Source organism: Mustelus asterias, chromosome 9 (genome assembly GCF_964213995.1).
Source record: "Mustelus asterias chromosome 9, sMusAst1.hap1.1, whole genome shotgun sequence".
Lineage (NCBI taxonomy): Eukaryota > Metazoa > Chordata > Chondrichthyes > Carcharhiniformes > Triakidae > Mustelus > Mustelus asterias.
In genome coordinates, this window is record NC_135809.1 from 7654172 (window position 1) to 7669192 (window position 15021).

Sequence of the window (15021 nt, forward strand, 5' to 3'; positions counted from 1 at the left end):
CTTCCTGTGCTGTAACCATTCAAATTAACCCATTAACAACCAAATATCCAATATAACAACTGAATACCCAATTTAACAACCAAATATTCAACATAACGTCTAAATATTCAATATAACACATTACATTGCCCCCAACTCTCTGATTCCTATTTCTATATTGTGAAGATCAAATCAACACTTTAAACTCTGATGTATTGCAGTCCTTAATCTTATTTTCTTCTCTTAGGTCTTATGTAGAAGCAATATCAGTTTTTATTTCACATTTTTAAGAACTTATTTCAGATTATCAGGTTTTTTTTTGTAAAATTCAGAGTTGCACAGGTTCAATTTCACTTTATTTCCTCAGATTTTAGTGGCTTTTCCCGATGTGTGTTGATTGTTTGCAGTCTGCTGCTTGCTGGAGCCAGGTGGTTTGGACAGAGGGAGGGGAGGTGGAACGGTCTGTAGCCCGGACACTCCAGCACAGCCGCTGTTGTTGCCCGGCCCATGTGCGGGGTGGGAAACAGCCAGGGGGAGAGTGGGGTTGAATGGGGACAAAGCCGGAAGTGGAGGCGGGAAGCCGGTTAGGGGACGGACCAAAATGTGGCAGCGCGGAACAGGTGGAGTTCGGACCGGATACGAAGGTGGGAGCCATTTGGTGGACGGACCGGAAGTGAAGGCGGGGGACCCGGTTCGGAACGGACTGGATATGGAAATGAGAGCCATTTGGTGGACGGACCGGAAGTGCTGTGGCGGGGGACCCGGTTCGAGACGGACTCGATCTGGAAATGGGAACCATTTGGTGGACGGACCGGAAGTGCTGGCGGGTGCGGGGCAGTTGCTTGGAGATGCCGCTGAGCTGAGACGGGGAATTGGCGCACGGCGGGCGGAGCCTCTGAGCCACAGCGAGTGCCGCGGAGGTAGGGGGAATAGACCGGAATTGGGGGATCATTTAGGGGGAATAAAGGGTCAGAATGGCGACTGAGGGCACATTGAGGGGCTGTCTAAGGGACTGAGGGGCTGCATGAAGAGACAGGGTCAGGGAGAGACCAGGGTGCTCACCTCATTATATAACATAAGGGGCATTGGCCAAGGGGAAGCCTTGGTGATCAAAAGTCTCCCACAGGCTCTCCCAGGGACAAAAGACATTCCTTAAGGTGCACAGGGCAATCAGTCAAAATAAGGGACAATCCCTTAAACGTGGATCACCCTGGAAAGCGCTGTGAGCTCAGAAACTGAAACCCCCCAAGGCACTTGAGATATCTCATGCTGACCTGCCAATAATTTGCCAGATATTGTCCAAGGGAAAATATTGGGTCAATTAACAAAGAGCAGTACAGCACAGGAACAGGCCCTTCGGCCCACCAAGTCTGTGCCGACACAGATGCCTCTCTAATCTAATATTTTAAAATAAAAGCAAAATACCGTGGATGTTGGAATCTGAAACAAAAAAAAGAAAATGCTGGAAAATCTCGGCAGGTCTGACAGCATCTGTGGAGAGAGAGAATGGAGCCAATGTTTTGAGTCTAGATGACCCTTCGTCAAAGCTCCAGTTAGAAAAGTACCCTTCCACTGCTACTCTCTGCTTTCTATGTCCAAGCTAGTTTTGTAGCCATCTTACAAGTTTGTGAGACACGACCTCCCCTTCACAAAAACATGTTACCTATCGTTAATGAGTCTTCCAGATGTGAGTACATCCTGTCCTGAAGAATCTTCTCCAATAATTTCCCCACCACTGATGTGAGGCTCACAGGCCTGTAATTTCTCAGATTGTCTCTTATGCTCTTCTTAAACAGTGGAACAATATTAGCTACTCTCCAAACCTCTAGTACCTCACCTGTGGCTAAAGAGGATACAAAGATTTTGGCCAAGGCCTCAGCAATTTCTTCCCCCCTCTCTCTAAGTATTCAGGGATAGACCCTATCTGGTCCTGGGGACTTGTCCACCTTAATGTTTTTCAAAACCTCCAATACCTCCAATCCCTTTTTATTTCAACATTCCTAGAATGTCAACATTCTCCTTTCTACACTCACCATCCACTACATCCTTCTCCTTTGAATACTGATGCAAAGTACTTGTTGAGGACCTCACCCACCTCATCTGGCTCCACACACACATTCCCTCCTCTGTCCTTCAGTGGATCTACCCTTTTCTTAGCTACCCTCTTTCTCCTTATATATGCATAAAAAGTCTTGTGATTCTCCTTAATGCTGCCAAGGACAGTTCATGGTCCTTTTTTGCCCTCCTAAGTCCCTGGTTAAGCTCTTTCCTGCCATCTTTGTACTCCTCAAGAGCCTTATCTGCTTTCAATTTGCTGAAATTTATGTATGCCTCCTTCTTCACTCAGCTCACAATCTCTCTTGTGATCCAGGGTTCCCGAATCTTGCCATCATTATCCTTCATTTTTACAGGGACATACTTGTCCTGAATTGTTGACAACTGACTTTGAAAAGACTCCCACATAGCGTATGTAGATTTACCCTCAAACAGCTGCCTCCAGTCTACATTCCCTAGCTCCTCCCTAATACTGCCATAGTTAGCCTTCCCCCAGTTTAGTCTTTTCACTCTGGGACTACTACTTTTCTACAAGTATCTTGAAACATAAGAATTGTGATCACTGTTCCCAAAATGGTCTCCCACTGAGACATCAATCACCTGTCCGAGCTCGTTTCCCAGAACCTGGGTCTAAGATAGCCCCTTCCCGAGTTGGACTATATATTGCCTCAAGGAGCACTGTTGGACACTGAACAAACTCTGTCCCGTTCAAGCCCCTGGCGCTAAAGGAATCCCAGTCTTATGTTGAGGAAGTTAAAATCGCCCATCACAACAATCCTGTTGTTTTTACATCCTCCCATAATTTGCTGACATATCAAATCCTCCACTTCACACTGGCTGTTGGGAGGTCTGTAGTACAACCCCAACAGTGTGATTGCACTGCTCCTGTTCCTGAATTCTACCCATGTGGCCTCACTGCATGATCCCACTGAAGATGATCCCTCTGCATGGCTGTGACATTCTCCCAAGAATTAGGGCTATATTCTGTTGTTTAGAAGAATGAAAGGTGTAAGTTTCCCCCTAGCACGCACTACGTCACCTTTCCTTCATTGTCACTTGGTCAAAATCCTGGAACCCCCCTTAACAGCACTGTGAATGTATCTATACCACATGAACTGCAGCAGTTCAAGTAAGTGGCTCACCATCACTTTCTCAAGGATAATTAGATGTGGGCAATAAATATTGCCCACATTCAATAGGAGAAGGGAGTAGAAAATATATCTGACACTTAAAATATTAAGCAGTTTGAGAGGATAGATGCAGAGAAAATGTTTTGCATGGTTGTGTTGGTCTCGAACAAGGGTTGACAATTTACCACTAAGGTCAGAAATTTCTTCATTCAAAGGACTGTGAATCTTTGGAATTTTTTGCGATTGATGCTCAGTTGTTGTGTGTGTCCATGCCAAAGGTCGATAGAGTTTTAGGCACTCGGAGGGTTAATGAAAATGGAGGTAATGCAGGAAGCTGAAATTGAGGCAGAAGATCAGCCAGGATCTTGTTGAATGGCAGAAGAGACTGGAACAGCAGAATGGTCAACGCCAGCTGTAATTCCTTATGTTCTCATGTGTTCCGATTCTTTCATAAAGTGACCGACTTTGTCAGGTATTTGTAGGGGAGGAGCACAGAGTACCAAAATGGTAGAGACTGTCAAAAAGCCGTGTGTGTCAGAAGAATATCGTTTTCACAAACAGGTTTGAAACTGTATATAAATCTGTGTGGTTTTATCAGTTGTGTGATTTGCATTGCCGAGTGCGCTGTGGTTGGATTTCTCTAATTTACGAGTGCTGCCGGAATGCTCCAAATGTAAGTAGGATGAGTTTTCAGGGAACAGTGGATATAACATGTTTAGACAAGGAAAACAGATGTTTGAGCACCTGGAGGAATTGAGCTTCTTGCAGAATTGTACTAAATTGTTCAGGCGGAACTAAAGGATGTTTATTCAATGTTGTGAAATGTAACTACACAGCCTTGAAACGTGTGTTTTGATCGTGTAGATTGACAGCATTAATGTAGGTAAATGTTAGCATAACTGGATAAGTATTCCAGAGACCTGGACTAACGATTCAGAGACATCATTCAAATCCCAATACAATATCTCCTCAATTTAGATGAAGTTGATAAAATAAATAAAAGGCTAGTCTCAGCTGGGTGACTGTAAAACTATCAGATTGTCATGAACTCATCTGGTTCACTAACGTCCTTCCAGGAAGGAAATGTGCCGCCTTTACCTGGTCTGACCTAAATGTGACTCCAGACCCACAGCAATGTGACCACCCTCTGAAATACAAGAAATAGGAGCAGAAGTAAACCACAAGGCCCATCGAGCTTGCTCTGCTATTCATAGAATCCTGCAGTGCAGAAGGAGGCCATTTGGCCCATTGAGTCTGCACCGACCACAATCCCACCCAGGCCCCAACCCCATAGCCCCATGCATTTACCATAGCTAATCCCCCTGATACTAAGAAGCAATTTAGCACGGCCAATCCACCTAACCCGCACATCTTTGGAGTGTGGGAGGAAACCGGAGCACCCGGAGGAAATCCACGCAGACACGAGGAGAATGTGCAAACTCCACACAGACAGTGACCCAAGCCGCTGAGCTGAGACTGTCCCTAGTGCGGTGAGGCAGCAGCGTTCAGCGCGGTGAGGCAGCAGCGTTCAGCGCGGTGAGGCAGCAGCGTTCAGCGCGGTGAGGCAGCAGCGTTAAGTGCGGTGAGGCAGCAGCACTCGGCACGGTGAGGCAGCAGCGTTCAGCGCGGTGAGGCAGCAGCGTTAAGCGCGGTGAGGCAGCAGCGCTAAGCGCGGTGAGGCAGCAGCGCTCGGCGCGGTGAGGCGGCCGCGCTCGGCGCGGTGAGGCGGCCGCGCTCGGCGCGGTGAGGCGGCCGCGCTCGGCGCGGTGAGGCGGCAGCGCTCGGCGCGGTGAGGCGGCAGCGCTCGGCGCGGTGAGACCACGCTGCCCCATATTTAATATGCTCATGGCAGATCTTGGGTTTCGGCTCCTTTTTCCCACTCATTCCCCTGGATCCTCTGAGAGACCAAAAATCTCTCAATCCCAATCTTAAATATGCGCAACAAAATACTTCAAAACCTGTGACCTCTACCACCTCGAAGGGCAAGGGCATCAGATGGATGGGAACAGCACTGCCCGCAAGTTCCCCTCCAAACTACTCACCATATTGACTTTGACATATATCATTGTTCCTTCGCTGTCGCCAGGTTAAAATCCTGGAACTCCCTCCATAAAGCACTGTGGGTCTACCTGCTCCACATGGACTGCAGCAGCACAAGAAGGTAGCTCAGCACCACCACCTCAAGGGCAATCGGGAATGGACACCAAATGCTGGCTTAGCCAATGATGCTCACATCCCAGTGATAATTTTTAAAAATCACAGCTTGAGGACAAGTTGGTCGAAAGGAGTTGTGGGGCACCGGTGTTGAGGATAATCGTGGAGGAGGTGCCGTTGCCTATCTCTACTGACTGCGGTTTGTGGGTTAGAAAGTCTCCTAACCCAGAGGGTGGAGCCGAGCCCCAGGCCACAAAAGTTTGGAGACGAGATGAGTGTTAAACCACAACACAGGATTTTGGAATCCACACAAACACGATCCTTATTTGGAAAAGGATTTGAACTTTAAAAAGTCATATGTGAGACAGCCATCTTTTCTGTTTGCTTCTAAAAAATCAGCACAAGCGCTCTGCAGACAGTTTCCCCGTCCATTCAGCCCATCTGTGATCCAGACTCAGAAAAGCTGCAAGGTATCAGGCAGCCAGAACATACAACTGTATCCAGATAAACTTCAGATGCAAACAAATACTAGAATGGTTCTGATGTGGAGATGCCGGCGTTGGACTGGGGTGGGCACAGTAAGAAGTCTCACAGCAACAGGTTAAAGTCCAACAGGGTTATTTGGAATCACGAGCTTTCGGAGCACCGCTCCTTCCTCAGGTTCGTCAGGAAGGAGCAGCGCTTACTCACCTGAGGAAGGAGCAGCATTCCGTAAGCTCGTGATTCCAAACAAACCTGTTGGGCTTTAACCTGGTGTTGTGAGACTTCTTAGAATGGTTCTGGTAATGTATAATCCAGCAACATTAGCAGAAAGGAAATTGCTCTTCATGTATATTGCGGAACAGTATAATTTTCTGAAATCAAGATGACCAAAATTACATTTTTTTAGCACCTTTCACAACCTCAGGATGTCCTGAAACTCTTCACAGCCAGTGAAGTTCTAACAGCATGCAACAAGTCCCATAAACAAGTCCCATGAACAGCAGTGTGATAACGACCAGAAAAGACCGTGGCTCAGTAGGAAAGTGTTAATGAACCAGTAATCCAGAGACAGGCTGATGCTTTGGGTTTCAGATCCCACCACGGCAGCTGGTGGAATTTAAATTCAATCATTAAATCTGGAATTACAGCTAGTCTCAGGTCTTGGTAATGGTGACCATTGAACTATTGTTGATTGTTGTAAAAACCCACCTAGTTCACCATTTTCTTTAGGGAAGGAAATCTTTGCCTGGCCTGGCCAACGTGACTGCAGATCCATGGCAATATGGTTGACTCTTAAATGCCCTCTGCAGTGGCCTAGCAAGTTCCTTAGTTCAAAGGCAATTAGGGATGGGCAATAAATGCTGGCCTTGCCAGTGCCAACACCCGTCCCATCCCTCCAGCCATGCATTCATCGTGTCTGTTTTCCTATTTCAGATGGAAGATGTCCCATGTGTATCCCCTTGATTAGACTGACGGTCCAACCAACCTAATCAGTACTTGAGCTTGGATAAACCCCTTTGAGAGATGCAGCTGAGGGAGACGCACATGGGACTGCATTTCCTCTTTGCTTAATGAAAGGGTTTGGGGACCATCGCTGAGATACACACACAGAAGGAAGCCGGCACACATGCAGATGTTTGTAGAATGTGCAGTCAATTCACCGCCTCGCTCTCCATATCCATTTGAATGTCTGTTAGTGGTAAATCTGGGAATGAGCGTGCAGGCTGATTATCCTCATTGTAATCCTATCCCTGTAGCTGAGTTTGGATAATAAACATTGTTCTTAAAAACACTTTAAGTGACCTCTGAAGAAGCTGACCTCTATAGTTAGTCACAGAGTCATAAGAGTCAAAAGGCCCTTCAGCCCATCGTGTCAAACACCTATCTATTCTAATCCCATTTTGGTTGGAAGCCTTGTATGCTATGACATTCCCAAATGCTCATCTAAATGCATGAGGGTTCCTGCTTCTACCACCCTTTCAGATAGCGAGTTCCAGATTCCCACCACCCTTGGGGTGAAGAAGTTTTTCCTCAAATCGCCTCTAAATCTTCTGCCCCTTACCTTATCCCCCCCCCTGGTTACTGACACCTCAACTAAGGGGAAAGGTTTATTCCTACCTACCCTATCTATGTCCTTCATAATTTTGTGTACCCCAATCAGTTCCCCCCCCTCAGCCTTCTCTGCTCCAACAAACCCAGCCTAACCAGCCTCTCTTCATAACTGAAACACTCCAGCCCAGGCAGCATCCTGGTGAATCTCCTCTGCACCCTTTCCGATGCGATTGAATCCTTCTTATAGCGACCAAGAACCGTAAACAGTACTTTAGCTGTGGCCTAACGAGCATTTGTACAGCTACATCATAACCTCCCTGCTCTTATATTCTTTGTCTCACATTATAAAGGCAAAATCCCATATAGCTTTTTAATCACCTTATCTACCTGTCCTACTGCCTTCAGGGACCTGTGGATGTGCGCCCCAAGGTCCCTCTGGTCCTCCGTACTTCCTAGTATCCTACCGTTCATTGGGTACACCCTTGCCTTGTTCGTCCTCCCAAAATGCATCAGCTCCCACTTTCAGGGTTAAATTCCATTTGCCACTACTCTGCTCATCTGACCAGCCCGTCTACATCGCCCTGTATTCTAAGACTTTTCTCCTTCCTATTTACCACATCACCAGTTTTTGCAAACTTACTGATCATACCCTACATTCCTGTCTGGATCATTCATGTACAGTAATGTCATTTCGATTGGGTGGATTGGCCGAATGTTCTGCTAGTTGATGTGATTTATGAAGACAGGTTGTACACCTGGAGCTGATCTCTGAGGGGATATTCTTGCGTGCAGTAATGCATGCCAAATAATATTGCACAATAAGTAAATTTTTAACCATTATGAGCCATTTCCGGAAAACCTTCATAGAGCAGCTTCTCCGACACAAATACTTTCAAGGGGTTGAAGCGTACATTAATGAGGTCATGATAAATCCTGAGTAATGTAAATATGCATTGTGTAGACAAGGTGTGGAATTGCCGAGGAAACTAAGTCTGTTCGCAAAGGCAGAGTAGACTGCAATGGAGACTCGTTTTAAAATGTTGCATCCATTTCAGAACGACAAGAGAGTCACTTGCCCATCATCGTGTGGTGAGTTTTGATAGACTAGTTCTGCACAGATCTAAGTTATACTATGGCAAAAATTGTGGGATGATCATTGCAGAAGAAATGGATACTTTGTTTATCTGATGGCGCATTACTGGGTAAGGTCAACATTCATTATTTTTAAAATCCATTTGTGGGACATGGGCGTCGCTGGTTGGCCAGCATTTATTCTCATTGCCCTTGGAGGGCAGTTGAGAGTCAACCACATTGCTGTGACTCTGGAGTCCCATGTAGGCCAGACTGGGTAAGGACGGCAGATTTCCTTCCCTAAAGGACATTAGTGAACCAGATGGGTTTTTCCGACAATGGTTTCATGGAATTGAGAATAGATTCTCAATTCCAGATCATTTTTATTGAATTCAAATTCCACCAGCTGCCGTGGCGGGTTTCGAACCTGGGTCCCCAGAACATTAGCTGAATTTCTGGATTAATAGTCTAGCGATAATACCACTAGGCCATCACCCATCCCCAACCACTGCAATCCATGTGCTTTAGGTGCACCCACAGTGCTATTAGAAAAGGAATACCAGCATTTTGACCCAGCGGCAGTGAAGGGGCAGTGATATAGTTCCAGGTCAGGATGATGTATGATGTGGAAATGGTGCTGTTCCCATACATCTGTCCATGTCCTTCTAGGTACTGGAAGTCATGGGTTTGGAAGGTGCTGTGAAATGAGCCTTGGCAAGTTGGTTGTAGACGGTATAGACTACATAGTTGGGTGGAGGGAGTGAATGTTGAAGGTGGTGGATGGGGTGCCAGTAAAGCGGGGCTGTTTTGTTCTGGGTGATATCAAGCTTCTTGAGTTGTTGGAATTGCACTCACCCAGTAGGTGGGGGTTATTCCATCACACTCCTGACTGTAGCCTTTTAGATGGTGGGCAGGGTTTTGGGAGTCGGAGGGTGGGTTACTTACCACAGATTTCCCAGCTTCTGATTCTCTTGTTGCCACAGTATGTGGTTGGCCCAGTTAAGTTTCTGGTTGAACCAGAACCAAAAATATCAAAGTTTTATATGATACATTCTGCTGACTTTGTTTGATAAAAGAGGTAGAATCAGAAATATTTTAAAAATGCTGTTTTAATTTTCTGCAGCAGCCCATGAGAATGGCTGAGGTAAGCTGGAAGGAGATCGTTTTGTTGACCGGAGTAGTGGCCGTTTGTTACTGGAACAGCACTTCTTGTGGGTTCGTCTTTGATGATGTTTCTGCCATTCTGGACAACAAAGACCTGCATCCATCTACACCTCTGAAGAACCTTTTTCTCAATGACTTCTGGGGAACTCCTATGACCGAGGTAATGCCACTTCTGAGGTAATCTGACCTTGACAAAAAGAAATATTTGCATTCGGAATGCAGCTGCTTATTATTTTTTAATGTCAATTTTAACAATATAGATGTTAAACTATCTTAAGAATGATCTGGTCAGTGTTTTATCATTACCACATTCAGAGCTTAGTCCTGATTGGAATGCAGGATTTTGGGAGTTGCGTGGTTGCTTTAAGAGTTGGTCACATGATTTGATGGCGATATCATTAGGGTGTTGCATGCTGCTGTTTTAGTTTGTATTCTGTACAGGCAAAACCTCCTAGAATAAATCTGTTGTTCGTTTGCATCCACATGTGTAAACCATGTATTTTTCTTTGTGTAAAATCCACAACCCCTAACATGGTTAAGACATTACAGGGAAGATTAGCTTTGATATTATTGGATGGTGGAACAGATTCGAGGGACCACTGGGCCAATGCAGTTCCTATTATTTTCTCTCAAAGTCAATCCGAGATCCTTTGGAGTACAGCACATACAAAATAAGGATTTCATCTCTGTTACCTCCACACTTAACTATTCCAATGCTCTCCTGACGTTCACCCATCTTCCATACTTGGCAAACTTGAACTGATTCAATACTCTGCTAATTCGCCCACTTCCCTTTCCCTACCTATCTGCGTTGACTGATATATAGAAACATAGAAGATAGGAGCAGGAGGAGGCCATTCGGCCCTTCGAGCCTGCTCCGCCATTCATCACGATCATGGCTGATCGTCCAACTCAAAAGCCTAATCCTGCTTTCTCCCCATAACCTTTGATCCCATTCGCCCCAAGTGCTATATCCAGCCGCCTCTTGAATACATTCAGTGTTTCAGCATCAGCTACTTCCTGTGGTAATGTTGTCTGTTGGCTCCTGTTGGCTCCTGCTCTGGCAGTGCTGCAAATTTAAAATTTTCATCCTTTGGTCAAATCCCTCTGCCACCTTGCCCCTCCATTTCTCTGTAATCTCCTCCAGCCCTACAGTTTGATTTGATCTGATTTGATTTATTATTGTCACATGTGTTAGTGTCCAGTGAAAAGTATTGTTTCTTGCGCGCTATACAGACAAAGCATACCGTTCATAGAGAAGGAAAGGAGAGAGTGCAGAATGTAGTGTTACAGTCATAGCTAGGGTGTAGAGAAAGATCAACTTAATGCAAGGTAAGTCCATTCAAATATCTGATGGTAGCAGGGAAGAAGCTGTTCTTGAGTCGGTTGGTATGTGACCTCAGATTTCTGTATCTTTTTCCCAATGGTGGAGGAGAGAATGTCCGGGGTGCGTGGGGTCCTTAATTACGCTGGCTGCTTTTCCTAGGCTGTGGGAAGTGTAGACAGAGTCAATGGGTGGGAGGCTGGTTTGAGTGATGGACTGGGCTTCGTTCACAACTCTTCTTGAGGTCTTGGACGGGCAGGAGCCATACCAAGCTGTGATACAACCAGAAAGAATGCTTTCTATGGTGCATCTGTAAAAGTTGGTGAGAGTCGTAGCGGGCATGCCAAATTTCCTTAGTTTTCTGAGAAAGTAGAGTTGTCTTAACTATAGTGTCGGCATGGGGGGACCAGGACAGGTTGTTGGTGATCTGGACACCGTAAAATTTTGAAGCTCGCGACCATTTCTACTTCATCTCCATTGATGTAGACATGTCCTCCACTAAGCTTCCTGAAGACGATGACTACGTCCTTTGTTTTGTTGACATTGAGGGAGAACATAGAACATAGAAAGCCACAGCACAAACAGGCCCTTCGGCCCACAGGTTGCGCCGATCACATCCCCACCTCTAGGCCTATCTATAGCCCTCAATCCCATTAAATCCCATGTACTCATCCAGAAGTCTCTTAAACGACCCCAACGAGTTTGCCTCCACCACCACCGACGTCAGCCGATTCCACTCACCCACCACCCTCTGAGTGAAAAACTTACCCCTGACATCTCCTCTGTACCTACCCCCCAGCACCTTAAACCTGTGTCCTCTCGTAGCAACCATTTCAGCCCTTGGAAATAGCCTCTGAGAGTCTACCCTATCCAGACCTCTCAACATCTTGTAAACCTCTATCAGGTCACCTCTCATCCTTCGTCTCTCCAGGGAGAAGAGACCAAGCTCCCTCAACCTATCCTCATAAGGCATGCCCCCCAATCCAGGCAACATCCTTGTAAATCTCCTCTGCACCCTTTCAATGGCTTCAACATCTTTCCTGTAATGAGGTGACCAGAACTGCGCGCAGTACTCCAAGTGGGGTCTAACCAGGGTCCTATAAAGCTGCAGCATTATCTCCCGACTCCTAAACTCAATCCCTCGATTAATGAAGGCCAGTATGCCGTACGCCTTCTTGACCGCATCCTCCACCTGCGAGGCCGATTTAAGAGTCCTATGGACCCGGACCCCAAGGTCCTTCTGATCCTCTACACTGCTAAGAATGGTACCCTTCATATTATACTGCTGCTTCATCCCATTGGATCTGCCAAAATGGATCACCACACACTTATCCGGGTTGAAGTCCATCTGCCACTTCTCCGCCCAGTCTTGCATTCTATCTATGTCTCGCTGCAACTTCTGACATCCCTCCAAACTATCCACAACACCACCTACCTTGGTGTCGTCAGCAAACTTACCAACCCATCCCTCCACTTCCTCATCCAGGTCATTTATGAAAATGACAAACAGCAAGGGTCCCAGAACAGATCCCTGGGGCACTCCACTGGTCACTGACCGCCATGCAGAGAAAGACCCCTCCACAGCCACTCTCTGCCTTCTGCAGGCAAGCCAGTTCTGGATCCACAAGGCAACAGCCCCTTGGATCCCATGCCCTCTCACTTTCTCAAGAAGTCTTGCATGGGGGACCTTATCGAACGCCTTGCTGAAGTCCATATAGACCACATCCACCGCTCTTCCTTCGTCAATGTGTTTGGTCACATTTTCAAAGAACTCAACCAGGCTCGTAAGGCACGACCTGCCCTTGACAAAGCCGTGCTGACTACTTTTGATCATACTAAACTTCTCTAGATGATCATAAATCCTGTCTCTCAGGATCCTCTCCATCAACTTACCAACCACTGAGGTTAGACTCACCGGTCGGTAATTTCCCGGGCTGTCCCTGTTCCCTTTCTTGAATATAGGGACCACATCTGCAATCCTCCAATCCTCCGGAACCTCTCCCGTCTCCATCGACGATGCAAAGATCATCGCCAAAGGCTCCGCAATCTCCTCCCTCGCCTCCCATAGTAACCTGGGGTACATCCCATCCGGTCCCGGCGACTTACCAACCTTGATGCCATTCAATAGTTCCAACACATCCTCTTTCTTTATGTCCACATGCTCGATCCTTTCTGTCCACCGCAAACCAGCAGTACAACCACCCAGATCCCTTTCCACCGTGAATACCGAGGTAAAGTATTCATTAAGCAGCTCCGCCATTTCTAACGGTTCCGCACAAACTTTTCCCCCTTCACCTTTTAAGGGTCCTATGCCTTCACATCTCATCCTTTTACTCTTGACATATTTGTAGAAAGCCTTGGGGTTCTCCTTAATCTTACCCACCAAGGCCTTCTCATGACCCCTTCTCGCTCTCCTAATTTCCTTCTTAAGCTCCTTCCTACATCCCGTATACTCCTCTAAATCCTTAACACCTCCTAGCTCTCTGAACCTTCTGTACGCCTCTCTTTTCTTATTCACCAGGTTCATCACAACCTTCGTGCACCACGGTTCCCGTACCCTACCAACACCCCCCTGAATCATCGGAACGTTGTCATGCAGAGCTCCAGACAAACATTCCTTGAAAATCCTCCACTTTCCTTCGGTACTTTTCCCCAAGAATGCCTCCTTCCAATTTACCCGTCTAATTTCCTCCCTGATGACACTGTATTTCCCTTTACTCCAGAGAAACACTTTCCTAGCCTGCCTGATCCTATCTCTTTCCAATGCTATCGTGAAGGAGATAGAATTATGATCGCTATCCCCAAGATGCTCACCCACCGAGAGATCCTCCACCTGTCCAGGTTCATTAGCCAGCACCAGATCAAGTACAGCCTCTCCTCTAGTAGGCTTATCCACATACTGTGTCAGGAAACTCTCCTGGACACACTTAACAAACTCCTCTCCATCCAAACCCCTAGCCCTAGGGATATTCCAATCTATGTTTGGGAAATTAAAATCTCCCATCACGACAACTCTGTTATTCCTACATCTCTCCAGGATCTGTTTCCCCATCTGCTCCTCAACATCTCTGTTACTATTGGGCGGCCTATAGAAAACACCCAGCAACGTTACCGACCCCTTCCTGTTCCTAACCTCCACCCACAGAGACTCCGTAGTCAATCCCTCCACGGCGTCCACCTTCTCTACAGCCGTGACACTATCCCTGATCAACAGTGCCACTCCCCCCCCCTCTCTTGCCTCCCTCCCTGTCCTTCCTGAAACATCTAAAACCCGGCACCTGAAGCACCCAGTCCTGTCCCTGAGACATCCAAGTCTCCGTAATGGCCACCACATCACAATTCGAAGCAGCAATCCACGCTCTAAGCTCATCCACTTTATTCACTACACTCCTGGCATTAAAATAGACACATCTCAGACCTTCAGCCTGAGCACTTCCCTTCTCCATCACTCGTCTAACCTCCCTCTTACCCTGTTTACATTCCTTATCTATTTGCGAGCTAACCTCCTCGCTCTCAGTCCCCTCATTTCGATTCCCTCCCCCCAACCTTTCTAGTTTAAAGTCTCTCCAGTAGCCTTAGCCAACCTTCCCGCCAGGATATTGGTCCCCCTGGGATTCAAGTGCCACCCGTCTTTTTTAAACAGGTCACACCTGCCCCAAAAGAGGTCCCAATGATCCAAGTACCCAAATCCTTGTCCCTTGCTCCAGTCCCTCAGCCACGCATTCATTCTCCACCGATTCCTGTTCTCACTCTCCCGCGGCACAGGCAGCAATCCCGAGATTACTACCTTTGCATTCCTCTTTCTCAGCTGTCTACCTAACTCCCTATATTCTCTTTTCATGACCCCTTCCCTCTTCCTACCTATGTCAGCAGTACCTATATGCATCACGACCTTCGGCTCCTCTCCCTCCCCCTTCAGGATTTCTGGGACTCGACCAGAGACATCCCGGACCCCTGCACCAGGGAGGCAAACCACCATCCGAGAGTCCCGAGAGAGATTATTATCATCACATCAGTTCAACAGATTCACTATCTCTTTCCTGTACTCCGTCTCGTCATTGTTTGAGATCCGACCCACTATGGTGGTGTCATCAGCAAATTTGAAAATCG

At 46.8% G+C, this 15021-nt stretch overlaps 1 protein-coding gene across 2 annotated transcripts in view; it reads left to right on the plus strand.

The window, feature by feature from the left end:
- Positions 1-758: 758 nt before the first annotated feature.
- Positions 759-15021, plus strand: part of tmtc3 (transmembrane O-mannosyltransferase targeting cadherins 3) — a 57270-nt gene continuing 43007 nt past the window's right edge. The window contains exons 1-2 of one of the 2 annotated variants that reach the window (XM_078219626.1): positions 759-899; positions 9547-9747. In XM_078219626.1, coding sequence (XP_078075752.1) covers positions 9553-9747 — 195 coding nt within the window. In that variant the 5' untranslated portion in view covers positions 759-899; positions 9547-9552. Of the gene's footprint in view, positions 900-8347; positions 8555-9546; positions 9748-15021 lie in introns of those variants that run through there. The other variant, XM_078219625.1, reaches the window with a different exon arrangement.